The 14,512-nt window shown below is 46.1% G+C and overlaps 1 protein-coding gene across 1 annotated transcript in view; it reads left to right on the forward strand.

The window, feature by feature from the left end:
- LOC144130099 (papilin-like) overlaps positions 1-14,512 on the forward strand; it is a 42,739-nt gene that overhangs the window by 22,452 nt on the left and 5,775 nt on the right. Inside the window, exon 4 of the mRNA XM_077664121.1 lies at positions 8,236-8,421. Coding sequence (XP_077520247.1) covers positions 8,236-8,421 — 186 coding nt within the window. The remainder of the gene's footprint in view (positions 1-8,235; positions 8,422-14,512) is intronic.

Here is a 14,512-nt window from a genome sequence, read left to right on the forward strand (position 1 = left end):
GCCGCCGCGGTGGCTGAGTGGTTATGGCGCTCGGCTGCTGGCCCGAAAGACGCGGGTTCGATCTCGGCCGTGGCGGTAGAATTTCGATGGCGGCGAAATTCTAGAGGCCTGTGTGCTGTGCGATGTCCGCGCTCGTTAAAGAACCCCAGGTGGTCAAAATTACCGGAGCCCTTCACTACGACGTCTCTCATAGCCGGAGTCGCTTTGGGACGTTAAACCCCCATAAACAATAAACAATTTGAGGCATCATTACCACGTTGAAAAAATTTTCCTATTGCTTTATGTGCTGCACTGCTCTGACATCATGGATAGTATTCTGCGTGTATCTTTATGCAGACTCACTGAGCCGTCGTGCCTTCATATCTAAATGCGGTTGATTTGGGGGCGTCCCTAAAGCAGCTCGTTGGCAGAAACAATTTCGACGAGTAGCACTTAATCACCCTGAAGTGCTTGGAAAGCGCTTTCCTAACAGAAGCGGACGTGCGTAACGGATATTTTCCAGAAATAAACGCCACCATTGCCCGACTTTGCATTTTTCGCTGTGATTGAGGAATCCCACTTACTATGAACTTCGGATACAACGAATGCGAGCCCCGTGACTGTCAGTTATAAGTGGGCTTGACAGTACACAGCAGCAAGAACAAACCTAGCTGATACGTCGTCGGGGGGCTGGTGTTCTGACGCTCATTATTTTACTTTCGGGCATAGAAATGAAATACAGAACTGCTGTCGTCACGCTGCAGCGAGGGCTGTTGTCCACTTTTGGCTGGAAGTATTGATGGAACTGCGCCTTGGAATAGTTTGCGGCGTTTCCATGGAATCCCGAAAGACGCACTCAACGAGGGATCTATCATGTAGTCTTCGGGACGAAAATGCAGAGATCACACGTGCGCATACAGTGATACTGCCTTTCACCTTTCGCAGCAGCATAGCAAGCTACCAAGTGGTCCGCCGTGGCCCATCTCTCGGCATTTTATGGCACACCACCCCACTGGCTCTGCTACTGCCCTGCTGTGATTCGGCACGGCTATTAGGACAATCTACAATGTCGCATTGCCTGGTCTTTCGCTGTGCAGCAGCCTCCATGTGCGTTGCTACTACGGCGCTGAAGTTTTGATCGAAAAGAGACCGACGACGCAGTACGTCTACGTACGCTAGCTGTGAGCGCGGAGCCCACGGAGGCATGAAGTAGCGGACACTGCTCCGGCGCAAGGTGAACTCCGGTACAGGCCAACAAATTGTTGCCGAGGCATCAGCTTTGTCCGGGGAGCTCGGTTATGTTGGGCGCCGGCGGGCCGTTTCCCGCTTCCGCCGCGAGCAGCCGCTCCTAATTAAATATCGTAACCCCAGTGCGGACAGTCGCGAGAGGCGAGGACAAGGTCGGCGCGCCGCGCGTCGGAGGCTGTCCGAAGCTTTGGGACCAACGGATTGTGATTCCTTGAAATGCGCCCTTGCACGGTGCAGCAGGCGGCATCGAGGAGGTTTACCACGGCTGCAATGGCCAGCTTTCCCCCCCCCCCCCCCAAAAAAAAAAAAACGGATGGGTGCTCAAGGGCGCTCGCGTTTAAATTTGGCGGCTTGGAAGTAGACCCGACGCACGACGCTTCAACGGGATCCGCGCTTAACAAAGAAGTGTACACGAAACGGTGCGCCCTGCGCGTTTCCGGAGGTACGGAGTCTATTGAATCTGGCTCTCGCGCACACTTGCATGTACCTTCAGATGTGTACTATGAAAGGAATAAATTAGTCGAGAACTGGAATACAACAGCTCCGCCCAACTGCCGAAGCTATTGAATGGAGTTGCAAACAAACGAGTCGGTGGAGTGCGGAGTCACGGTCTCGGCAGGTACCAAATCACTTTTTCTTAACTGCCTTGCATCTTGTCTCCCGTCCCTACTAAATGATTTCCGTTAAGTAGTTCGATGTTCACTGGCACAACCGGGAATGTTCCTCCGGGTGAGCGTACGAAGACACAAGGTGCTCTTTATACTGCTAGCTACCTTGTACCACCACCGACCATCGTGCCGTCATAGTTTTCCATCGACCATGGCGATCATCTGACAAGTTTTAACAGGCTCTTTCAAAGGTTAACTAGCACTTGAAGCGGCATTTCGAGTTCTTCTGCAGTTCGGCGTTTGTAAATCGAGGCGCGTCAAAAACAAAACCACGGGGCAAGCTAAGCGCATAGTCGCGAAGTGCCATAACATACCGATAGTCTATTGGGCGCCTGTGGCGCCGCCAAGTATCTTTTTTCTTTTGCTTCAAACATTCAGGTTGTCTTTTGCCTGTCTTCTTTGTGTGATTAAACGTCTCTATTGGTTTCAAAACAAAAATTACTTCAATATTCAACCGCGCAACCTCCCTTTGTCCGCCTCAGAGATTCGTCGCATCCATGGAGGAAGGAAAATTCCTCCATGGTGGCATCGATGGCGTCTCTTGTTCTATGACGTCATCACGCTTGTACTTACGAGATTGACCTGCAGCGGCGATACCGGTATTTTGGTTCTTGCCCTTTTCTACCTCACAAGACCTTTCATATCAGTAAGAGTGGAGTTCTTGTGGTCAGGAGCTTGTATTCTATCGATACAAGCCAATTTTAAATTCTCCCCAATGCCCCTTTAATGGTGGTGGGCCTAGCGCGAGCGCTCCGTGCCGCGCCACTGGCCACTTTGTCGTCTTCTAGTTCGTGACACTACCCGGGGCCACCGAGCAATCGGGCGGATAGCGCGAACTAGAAGAATGGCAGTGAAGAAGAAACGTAAGACGTCGTGACAGGAGGGATGGACACAGAAGAGAAGATGTAGGGCTTGCCGTCACGAAGAAAGAGGCGAGGAGGTGATCAGATGAGCACTGGTCCGAAAAGCTGTTGGCACAGAGGTCGCCTTGAGCCGACGGTCGAGGGCCATGGGCGCACCAAACGGCATGGGCAGGGTGGCTGTGTGCTCATGTGCCTGGGATCGCTCGGGTCGCTTAGGGTGCGGTCAGTATCACATCTGTTGGGCCTAATTGGTGCATGATGATAATACAGATGATCGATGTGCGCAAAACATGATACGAAACACGTACACGGGAGAAACACAAGGACTGGCGCAACCCTAACAACTTTTTCTATTCTTTTCAAACCAACGCATACATATACATTCATATACATATACATATACATCTACATTCAAGTAGGCAACGTTCGCGGTCTTCTTGCTTCACCTTAGAGGCCACTCATCTGTTGATTGCGACCAATTTGTGGGCAGGGATGCAGGCAGGAACACAGAACTTGGGGCCTTTCTCCACTAGACGGGCAACGCTTCCAGGTAGGTTTACGTGTCCAATTACCTTCACGCTTTTTTGGGACTATAAGGCGCAGCTTTCGTTTTAAGACAATTTTAAGACAATTCGTGAGTGGCCAATTTTTCAAATTGTTTGAAGACTCATTTGCGTTGATAATTATGTCGAGGATACTCTTAGATGAAAACAGCAGTTACGTCATCAGCATACATAATACACTTAGCAGTTCCACACGTGGCAACAATGTCGTTAACATAAAGATTAAAAAGTAGGGGGCCAAGGATGCTGCCTTTGAAACGCCCGATGTAATTGGTCTGACCGATAACTTGTGGGTATTTATGCCAACATGTTGCGAGCCGTATTAATTCTAACATGCTGCGAGCGGTATTAAAGGTAGGATGCTAGGAGTGAGAGTACTGTGCCCCAGAAGCCGTATCTCTGAAGTATAAACAAAACCGAGCATGGTCAATACAGTCATAAGCTTGACAGAAGTCAACAAGTGTGCCTGAGACTAGCCTATTTTGTTCAAAACCTTGAATAATATACTCTTTTAAATGAAGTAGAGCAATCTCGGATAACTTAGTCTTAGTGAAACCTAATTGAGCTATGGATAGTATATTGTAAGTTTCACAGAAGCGAGCCCTTCTCGCATGAATTAAATTTTGCAGACCCTTAGAAAATACGGGCAACACGGAAATTGACCTGTAGTTTGATATACACTTTTGCCTCCTTTTTTTAACAATTCAGATGCTTTGGCTTATTTCATGCGGCGAGGAAATATTCCAAATTCAAGGCACAAGTTAATATGTGAGAAAGCACTGGGGCCAATATACCTAGCATGAACTTCACTAGTCTAATCTGCCCCTTCAGTCTTACTGCCCCTTCAGTGGCTGCCCTAGAAAGTGTGAGGTATATTTACCTAACTTTATTACATATGTGGTTGCAGGCAAGTAGTCTGGCCCTAAACCTGAAGAAAATTACCTACATTATATTTAGGCCCATCAACAATGTCGAACACTACGCAGTCAATATTCGTTGCGGGAACACAATAGCTGATAGAGTCAGCAGTATCAAATTCCTCGGTGTCTGGTTTTCCGAAACTCTTTCTCGGAATATTCACGTTGCTAATCTTTATCTGATCTAAGTAAAACAGTTGGGTGCCTTTATAGAATCCCCCATTTCGTACCTAAATAGTTGAAGTTGTCTATGTACTACGCACTTTTTTATTCCAAATTGCCTTATTGCTCTCTCGTCTGGGGCACAGCGCCGAAAAACAATTGCAACAAATTGATACTTGTACAGAAGACGGCATTCCGAGCAATCGAAGGGTTTTATGGTCACCCTCACTATTTGGCTACAGTACCTCTCTTCCTCAAACACAGTTTGATTAAAGCAGATCAAGTATATTTCTATCCCTCTACAAAATCACATCTACACATCTACAAAACCGGCTGTATAATACCATCTCAGACAATTCACATCAGAGCATCGCCTTCGAACACGCAGGAAACTATAGTCCCTGGGACACGTATTAACTACGGGAAACAGAAAGTGGACTATCAAGCACGTACCGCCCTAAATAATTTTTTAGATTATCTCGATTTTAGAGTTTCTCTCACACATTTTAATGCAATAACCAAGCGCTACTTGATGCAAAATGACATGTTAAATCCTTAAAATTTTGTGCACTGATGTTCTGACACAATCTTAGCATACCCAACAAATACAGCCCCTTTTTTGTGTCTGATCAATATTACTACCGTTGAACAGTCTTTTATATTCTGTGCGTAAACTAAGTCTGGTTTTATGTCATATTTTGTTGCTCTGCTATGGTCACATTTCATGCAATGTGTGAGCCCCCCTTCTCTTTGTTTTGCTTTGTAATACGTTGAATTTTTGTTTGCTTTGTAACATGTTCATTTTTTTACTGCTGCACTGCACAGCAAACGCACAAGGAAGCTGTGGCCTCGTGAGCCGCTACAGGCCTTTTGCCTCAGCTTCCTCATTCTTGGTTAGAAAGAAATAATGACTTTGATTTGATTACATTTGATTTAATGCCATTGTTATGCCACCAAGGCACACAGCTGTTGCTGCCGCTCCCACCGCTCAGCATTATCCGAAAAACGTAAATTAGCACAGCAATAAACGTCATACCGAAAATGTGTGAACAAACGAAACGTGAGAAAGGAGCAAAATTACGAACAGGGACGATATGCTTTTACGAACCTCGCGTGATACACCTTGCATTCTATCATAACGTGTCTAGTCACACGTGTGCGATTGATAAGCTGAAAGGGTTTGCCCCACTTCTTTGTATAAAATGTGACTCCTGAATAAACCCGGTGGGATTCGTGCCGTGGCACTCGGCTCACGATTGTTTCGTCAGCCAACACAGCCATACACGCGCAATACCATACATACTATTATAAAAGAACGTCTTGCTGGGCAAGTTGGTACACCTTTGGATTACAGGCGCGAAAACAGACAGACCACAAGGTAGATAAACGGGACGGAGCGCCACTCACAACTGATTTATTCAAAGGCACGACAAACATATATATACCAGCTGACACGCAAGGAATACTAACATGTTCCAATCTGATATGACAGCGAACGCGTGAAAAAATCGTTCTCTGCCCTATACAACGATATGGACGTGTCGCTGACACACATGCTTCTTAGCAATAAAGAATGCTTCGATGAAAGAAATGTGGAGCAAAATAAGGAAGGGCCAAATTTGCCTAAGCATATAAGGTCTTGCCCGTCACGCTCTTGTGAGCCATGTTTTTCTGGTGTGCGAATTTTATCAAGAAGTAAAGACACAAAAGCCAGGGAATTAATCGAAGCATTCTTTATTGCTAAGAAAAGAAGCATGTGTGTCAGCGACACGTCCATATCGTTGTATAGGGCAGAGAACGATTTTTTCACGCGTTCGCTGTCATATCAGATTGGAACATGATAGTATTCCTTGCGTGTCAGCTGGTATATATATGTTTGTCGTGCCTTTGAATACATCAATTGTGAGTGGCGCTCCGTCCCGTTTATCTACCTTGTGGTCTGTCTGTTTTCGCGCCTGTAATCCAAAGATACTATTATAGTACATAGAGATGACATCTCCCAATGATTTCCAAGCATTCCTTCATTTCCAGCGTTATCCTCTGCCCCTTAAACGCCTGAACACACGGCCGACTGCACATTTTGCTTGACAAAAGTTTTGGTGCAGAGGTGTAGCAACACCGGCTAAGAGCTAAATGCCCACAATGTGCTTCTTAAGCCCACTAAGACCAAATGCGCGGGTTCCTTGCATGTTTTCAGTTGCGGAGAGGAAATAATTTCCGAAGGTCAAGTTCCAGATTTTCCGGCTTATAGTCCAACGTGGTGTATTTTTTCCGGCAGTTTTCAAAAGTGCGCTCCAGTGTGGTCACTGCGAGAATGCGTGTCTCCGAGATGTCTGCCCCTGTTTTTAAATTGATTACTTTTTGCCCTTACTAGGCGCACAATAGAACTTCATGACATTCATGTTTGTTTATTGTCATTGAAAAGGGGTCCTTTTCTAGGTACGCAGTGGCCGTACCACTCGGTCCAAGAAAGATTTCAAATGTAGCTGGCGTCACTGATTTCCTAAAGTAGTTCTAAACTGTGAGCTGGAGTAAAAAGCACCAAACACACACTTTATAAGAAGGAAGATTTAAACAAAAACAAGAAGCAAACATTTCGATAAAACTACCACCAGCCGCTTGTGTGATGTGCACACGAAATCGTCGGGGGATTTTTGAACGCGGTGCGTCGACAGTGGTGCGTCGGACACCGGAGCAGTGCGCGTGCCAGCCCAGCGTTGCGCGTGTGCACGTGCGAATGGCGTGTTCACGTGAGGCGACGACGACGAAGAGCGCGGCGAGCACGAGGAGCGGAGAGCTGACTGGTCAGAAAACAGGTGCGCAGAGAGACAGCGCGGCGGAGATCGGGTCATTCAAGCGTGGAGGTGGCAGCCGTCGCACGTTGGGTCCGTGCTGCCGGGGACCTGCCTTGGATCACCGACGCAAGCCTCCTGCGTTCTATTCAAGCGTAGAGGTGGCAGCCGTCGGACGTTGGGTCCGTGCCGCCGTGAGCCTCCCTTGGATCACCAATGCAAGCCTTCTGCGTTATTTCAAGTTTGGACATGGCCGCCGATGGATGGAGGGTCCGTGCTGCCGATGGGCACTCTTGGATAGCCTGCTTTAAGCCTCCAGCGTTTCGGGACGCCATCGACGAGACCTGGCTACGTTTTTCCTGCTGCTTCCAAGTACCTGGGGCTGTTGACGGGAGTCCACTGGCGTCTCCCTGTGTTCCTCTCCTCTCCTACTACCACCTGGCTCCCTTCCGCCGCTTTCTTCAACGCAACGCCCGCGACGCGTCGAAGTTCATCCACCCGCGTCCGCCCTGTCGGCAAAGCATCCCCGCTTCACCTGGGGCGCTCAGTACATGGTGAACTCTTTCCTTTATTCTGTTGTATTGTACGCATGTCGAGTGTGTGTCTTGTTTCGTTTTGTATTGCCTCTTTTCCTTTAAATTATAAATACGGCTTCGTTTTGTTTCGTCTGATCAGTTTTTGTCTTGGTCGAACCTGCACGCGATAGCGTTCCCCATTCGGCAGTCGGGGACGCGTTACCAATTCGCAACAGCTTGTAAGCAGGACGCTGTTGTTTTACATATTTTATTTCGTTGAATTTTCGGCTCGCCTTCTCGTTTATAACAACTTGCGGCACGCCGTCCACAGCGTCCTGCTTTCAAACGGTTAGTGGCGATTTTATCCTGATAATTGCTTTTTACTATTGCTTCTTATATATAACATTCCGTTCTAAAGTGTATGCGATGTTGTTAGGCCAGCTCACAGCCTGCTTGGGCAACTTATGCTGTAGCGGTGGCGTCGTGTGAATACCTAGACTTACTCGCGCAGCGTGCCGGCGCCCGCAGGACTCCCGGCGGAGTGCCTGGAGCCCCTCAAGGCATCTCCGTGCACCGAAGACGAGCTGAAGAAGCGCGACCACCCGTTCTTCTTCGAGGACGGTAACTGCAGCCGACAGACGGGCCCCAAGTGCCTCTACGGGCCCAACCGGTTCGACTCCGAGGAAGAATGTCGCGAGGCTTGCATCGCTACTGGTGAGGCGACGCTTTTTTTCCTGCCTGAAACAGGCAGCGATGAAGTTTAACGCCGTAAATAAGAAAATCTCACCGAACATGAAAACAGTGCCCTTCAGCAACATTAACTCTGAAGCTCGGAGCCAAGCGTCGTAAGAGGGCCAGTGAGGACCAATTGAGGTTGGTGTGTATCAGGTAGCAACATCACATAGTATCATTTTATCGTATCATATGATATTAACAACAAAGACGCTACCTTCACCGAATACGCAGCTGTTGTGGGCTAGAAAACGTCAACAAATGAAATGCGTATATTGTCCCCACCAGCTCTTTAAGAAATCTGCTGTGCGTCAAGGCCGGATCCCAGAGGCTAGGCTACACTGCCACCGACTTCTCAGAAGGTTATCACGGAGTCCTTGTCAATCTTGACGTCACGAGTGTGAGCAATTAAAATACAGAACATTAGAATGGACCAACTAGCCCCAGCAAAAATCGACGCACTTTCCTGTGTCATCCTCGTTTCTCTTTGGGGTACCTTCATTCGCGCTGCTTCTACATACGTCGGAATGTGAACAGCGTAGCGGGAAAATTGGCAAAATAATTTCCGGTAAAGTCAGTTTTCTTAACAATGTGTTTGTTTGTTTCTGCTTGAACAACATCAACAAATTACCGGGGGCGCTTAAGGAAGTAAGAAATCATTGCAGCTCTATTCCCAGTCTATTCCACTTCCAGTCTATATTTTTTCCAATTCTAGTTGATTTGTAGTCGAAATCTGTTCTCTCTTCATTCTATACCATTCTTTTGCTGTTGGTGCAATTGTATTCCTTTTTGATTTTAGTTGCATAATTCTATTACAATATTATTCAAATTTTATTGTATTCTTTTGTAGTTGTTGCAGTTGTAAGCACTAGCAGTGACTATTCGTGGCTAACATTTCGGATTTTCGCGTCTTTGGTAACATCACACCGTTTCGACGAATCGCGAATTTTGCAAGTCCACCACTTCTTGAGCGACGCCGGATTTTCGCTTCGATGAGTCATGTAAGTCTTTCCCATTAATAGCCAGAGAAAGACGTAGGCTACGTTTTTACCAAGAAGAGGAAATGGATTGACTTTTCGACTGTGTCCTTTTAAGTGTCCAAACTTTCAAGGGCTGTACCGGAAAATCCTCCAGCAGGTGGGCGTTCGCTTCCTGAGCGACGCGGTGCTCTTCTCATGTGCGTTGGACTTTGTGCAGCGTGTATGGAAGTGTTCATTCTATAGGATGCTCTACGTCACGGAAGTCCACAGCCACCGAAACCAAGGAGCATAGGGGATAATTTTTAATGTGTAGTTTTTATCAATCGGCGATTAATGAAAGCAGTAGAAAAACAAGCACATGCCACCGGTGGGATCCGAAACCACGACCTCTGAATTTTGCGTCCGTCGCCGTAGCTCAGTTTGTAGAGAACAAGACGCGAAATTCGCAGGTGGCGTGTTCGGATCTCATCAGTGGTATGTGGTTGGTTTTCTTCTGCTTTCATTAATCTCCCATTGATAAAAACTGGAGATTAACAACATCCTCTATGCTCCTTGCTTTCGGTGGCACTTGGCTTCCGTAATTTATATCATAACGAGCACCTCTTTTCCCTTCACTTGTACGCTTCACAGGTTACCTTGCATGTCGTCAATGGCAATCTTGGTCTTTTCTTTAAAGTAGCGCCGGAATGGTATTTAATCATCAACCGCTTGGCTCGCCGGAGACACCGCTGACTGCCTTCAATTGCCGTGGGCGGTCGAATTGCGGGGAGAGAAGAATGTTTGTACGATGAGAAAACTATAGATTGCCAACTTTCGCACGCCTGCTCGAATATTATTTATGCCCTTAAGTCGGAGAGTAAGCGAATTCCTGTAATTCGCTCTGTTTTTCTGCGTCGGCGCCGGACAGCGTGCAACTGTCGCCATAATTAGTGCGGCTGCACACCGTCGGTCTAGAAAGCCTTGAAAGGGTGGCATGCGTAATCTCCGGCGGCGTAGTAGGATGTCGTGGTGTCAGCTGCTCACCCCATGAGCAGCTGAAACCGCGTTCGCATGTCAAGTGAGGAAGGTGTGGCAGACATCCACTCTTGGGTGTCAGTTGTACTGCCGGCTCTCTTTTTCAGTAATAACCTCGGCATTAAATTTTCTGCCAGTTGCTTCGTATTAAAACAGCTATCAAAATAGGCGAGCGCTTCACGGGAGCAGCTCAAAGCTACTCTCAAGAAGACGGCTCGAGGTACCAACTTGAGCGGCGAAGGCGCGCATCCTTCAAGAAAGAATTCTGCGAAAACCGCACCGCAGGTTGCCGAGGGTAGCGTAGTGTACACACTAGTCTTCCAGTCGCGGAACGCTTCCTGCATGGCCAACCTTATGTCTCTCTGCAACTCAAACGAGCCTGTATCATGTTTAGTGAGCTTGCGCTCTCCATACGCCCCGCATTATTTTACTAACGCTACTCGCACCTACGTGTATCACTCACTGGCGGGTTTTTATGTGCCATATCAACGCTTTGAGGCACGCCGAAGTGGAAGCCTCCGGACACGTTTCGACTTCCAGCTGTTCATAATCCCTTAGCAGTCGTGTCTCAGTCCTATTTTTCTTCCTTTCTTTGTTTGTTTCTTTCTTGATACTTTCAGAAGCTTGGAAGAATGCAAACATTATCTTAATTCATAAGAAGGGAGACGCCAAGGACTTGAAAACATACAGGCCGATCAACTTACTATCCGTTGCCTACAAAGTATTTACTAAGGTAATCGCTAATAGAGTCAGGGCAACGTTAGACTTTAATCAACCAAGTGATCAGGCAGGCTTTCGTAAAGGATATTCCACAATAGATCATATTCACACTATCAATCAGGTGATAGAGAAATGCGCAGAATATAACCAACCTCTATATATAGCTTTCATTGATTACGAGTAGGCATTCGACTCAGTGGAAACCTCAGCAGTCATACAGGCATTGCGTAATCAGGGGGTAGAAGAGCCTTCTGTCAAAATACTGGAAGATATATATAGCAACTGCACAGCTACTATAGTCCTCCATAAAGTCAGCAATGAAATTCCAATAAGGAAGGGCGTCAGGCAAGGAGACACGATCTCGCCAATGCTGTTCACCGCATGTTTGCAGGAGGTATTTCGAGGCCTGAATTGGGAACAGTTGGGAATAAAAATAAATGGAGAATACCTAAATAATCTGCGATTTGCTGATGACATTGCCTTGCTGAGTCACTCAGGAGGTGAACTGCAAATCATGATCAACGAGTTAGACAGGCAGAGCAGATCGATGGGTCTAAAAATTAACATGCAGAAAACCAAGGTAATGTTCAACAGCCTAGCAAGGGAACAACAGTTCACAGTTGGCAGCGAGAGCCTAGAAATTGTGCCGGAATACGTCTACTTAGGGCAGGTAGTGACAGCTGATCCGGATCATGAGAGGGAGATAACTAGAAGGATAAGAATGGGGTGGAGCGCATATGGCAAATTCTCGCAGATCATGAGTGGCAGTTTACCAATTTCCCTCAAGAGGAAAGTGTACAACAGCATAATCTTACCGGTACTCACCTACGGGGCAGAAACGTGGAGGCTAACGAAAAGAGTTCAGCTTAAGTTAAGGACAACGCAGCGAGCCATGGAAAGAAAAATGATAGGTGTAACGTTAAGAGATCGGAAGCGGGCAGAGTGGGTGAGGGAACAAACACGGGTTAATGACATCCTAGTCGAAATCAAGAGAAAGAAATGGGCTTGGGCAGGGCATGTAATGCGAAGGCAAGATAACCGCTGGTCTTTAAGGGTAACGGAGTGGGTTCCAAGAGAAAGTAAGCGTAGCAGGGGACGGCAGAAGGTTAGGTGCGCGGATGAGATTAAGAAGTTTGCAGGCAAAGGGTGGATGCAGCTGGCAAAGGATAGGGTTAATTGGAGAGAAATGGGAGAGGCCTTTGCCCTGCAGTGGGTGTAGTAAGGCTGATGATGATGATGATGATGACTTTCAGTCGTACAGCAGGGCCATTACCGGGGTGGAAACAAAAGAAAAAACAAGCAATGCCAACAAATCAACATAGCCGATTACAACAGACAACAGAAGTATATCAGTGCATATCATACATAGTGCTGTCAAAAAAAGTGTCAAAATCAAGCGCAGTTCATAATTTGTAAGAAGGATAACAAAACGTACAAGCAAAAATAATAAAAAACGCAAATTGGTTAGGATACGGCGCTGTCGGAATATATTCTGATGCCTAAATTAATGAAAAATACATAAGGGTAAGAAGACTGAACAATGTAATCTGGACGCATGTCTTCTGGAAAAGAAACTAGAGTCGACCCCGGATATATCGAACCCGGATATTTCGAATAACTGGGTGTATTGAACACACAGAACTTACCCTAGAAAAGCCTGCCTAAAATGTTGGAAAGTCGCGCAGAATATCGAAATGCAATTTCACCTGTCATTCAACATCTCGAATTGCGCGCCGCGACCCTGGATGTGGCGCTTCTCTAACGACGCACTTCGCGCGTAAAGACGAGCCTGCAGCGTCTGTTAGCAGCGCCACGAAACTCTGCAATGGGGTGAACGTGGGGTGTGCCTGAGGGTGGCCTTTCATCTCCTGCACTGATTTTTAAAATCACATCGCTCTTATGCGGTGCAGCTCGCCTGGAGTGCTTTGCTCGCTTCGCTGCAGGAGACGTTGCGGAAACCAAATATGCTTTAATTTTAATGAGCGCTTATTTGCTTGCAAAATTAGACATCTTAAGATTCGCAGTGGCTAGTTCCAGGGAATTTGTTGCAGAAGTACTTGCTGTTGGGCTAGTTGGTTCATTGTAAAGTTGAAAGGCGCAAGGGAACGAAGACAGGAAGACACAGAGGAGCTATTTCTGTCTCTGTGCCTTCCTTTGTTCGTTTCCTTGCGCCATTCAACTTTATTCCAAGGAATCTTCTGCTGCGGCTACACTGCGAAACGTTTTATGCCTATCAACGCCAAGCGAGCGCTGCCAGCACGCCGGCGGGTGGCACTTGCTGGAAGATGCGCATTAATAGCGTCAGTGCAGTGTATCCTTACTTACAGATAATCTGTCCTATTGCACAGACGCCCCCTTCAAGTTCGATACATCGGCGGGTTCTACAGTTTACTCAGATGCATCCTTTCAGGTTACTGGAGGCGGAATATACATCCTGCGGTAGTGTCTAGACGATTCGTTCGTAATAAGTAAGGAAATATGTGTTCTACTGGATTAAAGTAAGTGCTCGTTAGTGAAATTGGCAGGAAATGCTAAGGTATAAAGTGTCACAGGGTTGATAAACGGGTACCTACCTGGGACAGGAAAAGGACATTTTTAATTTGATCGACGTGGGATAGGCATTTACCCCGCAGTGGGCGTAGTGAAGCTGATGATGACGATGACCTTTGTAGCAATTTTTCATGCGGAAGGGGAGGAATCATTTGTACCTGACAATGAAATATGTTCGTAAGGAACTTCAGACAGACACCGTTCAGCATATTTGACTAAGAATTCTTTAGAACTGAAAACTCACTACAAATACCATCTGACCCGTGGTTTTTGCAAAATGTTCAGAAATCCTTCCTTTGTTATTTTAATGTCCAAAATGGGAGGACGGGCAGAGAAGCAGAAAATTCTTGGTACTGTTACCAACCTTTTTACAAAAACAGACAAGTAAAAGCAGACCAGAAGAAAGCATTAAAATTGTTTAGCTCTTTCTTCACCATTAATTTCAGCATAAGAAAAGTGCTCTTCAGTCGACAGATTTACATAACAGCAAAACATAGGCGTTGCTTTGGAGAGGAAGTTCTTTAATTCTACATTGCAAAGTCGGGCTTTTGGATTCCTAATTAGGCACTTCAAACCATTTCTCGTGCTGTTAATACCAGTTTTGTCATCCATATAGCCATTTTGAGAGAATAATAATAATAATAATAATAATAATAATAATAATAATAATAATAATAATAATAATAATAATAATAATAATAATAATAATAATAATAATAATAATAATAATAATAATAATAATAATAATAATAATAATAATAATAATAAATAATAATAATAATAATAACTTTATTCACAAGTCTACAAAT

Source organism: Amblyomma americanum, chromosome 4 (assembly GCF_052857255.1).
Source record: "Amblyomma americanum isolate KBUSLIRL-KWMA chromosome 4, ASM5285725v1, whole genome shotgun sequence".
Lineage (NCBI taxonomy): Eukaryota > Metazoa > Arthropoda > Arachnida > Ixodida > Ixodidae > Amblyomma > Amblyomma americanum.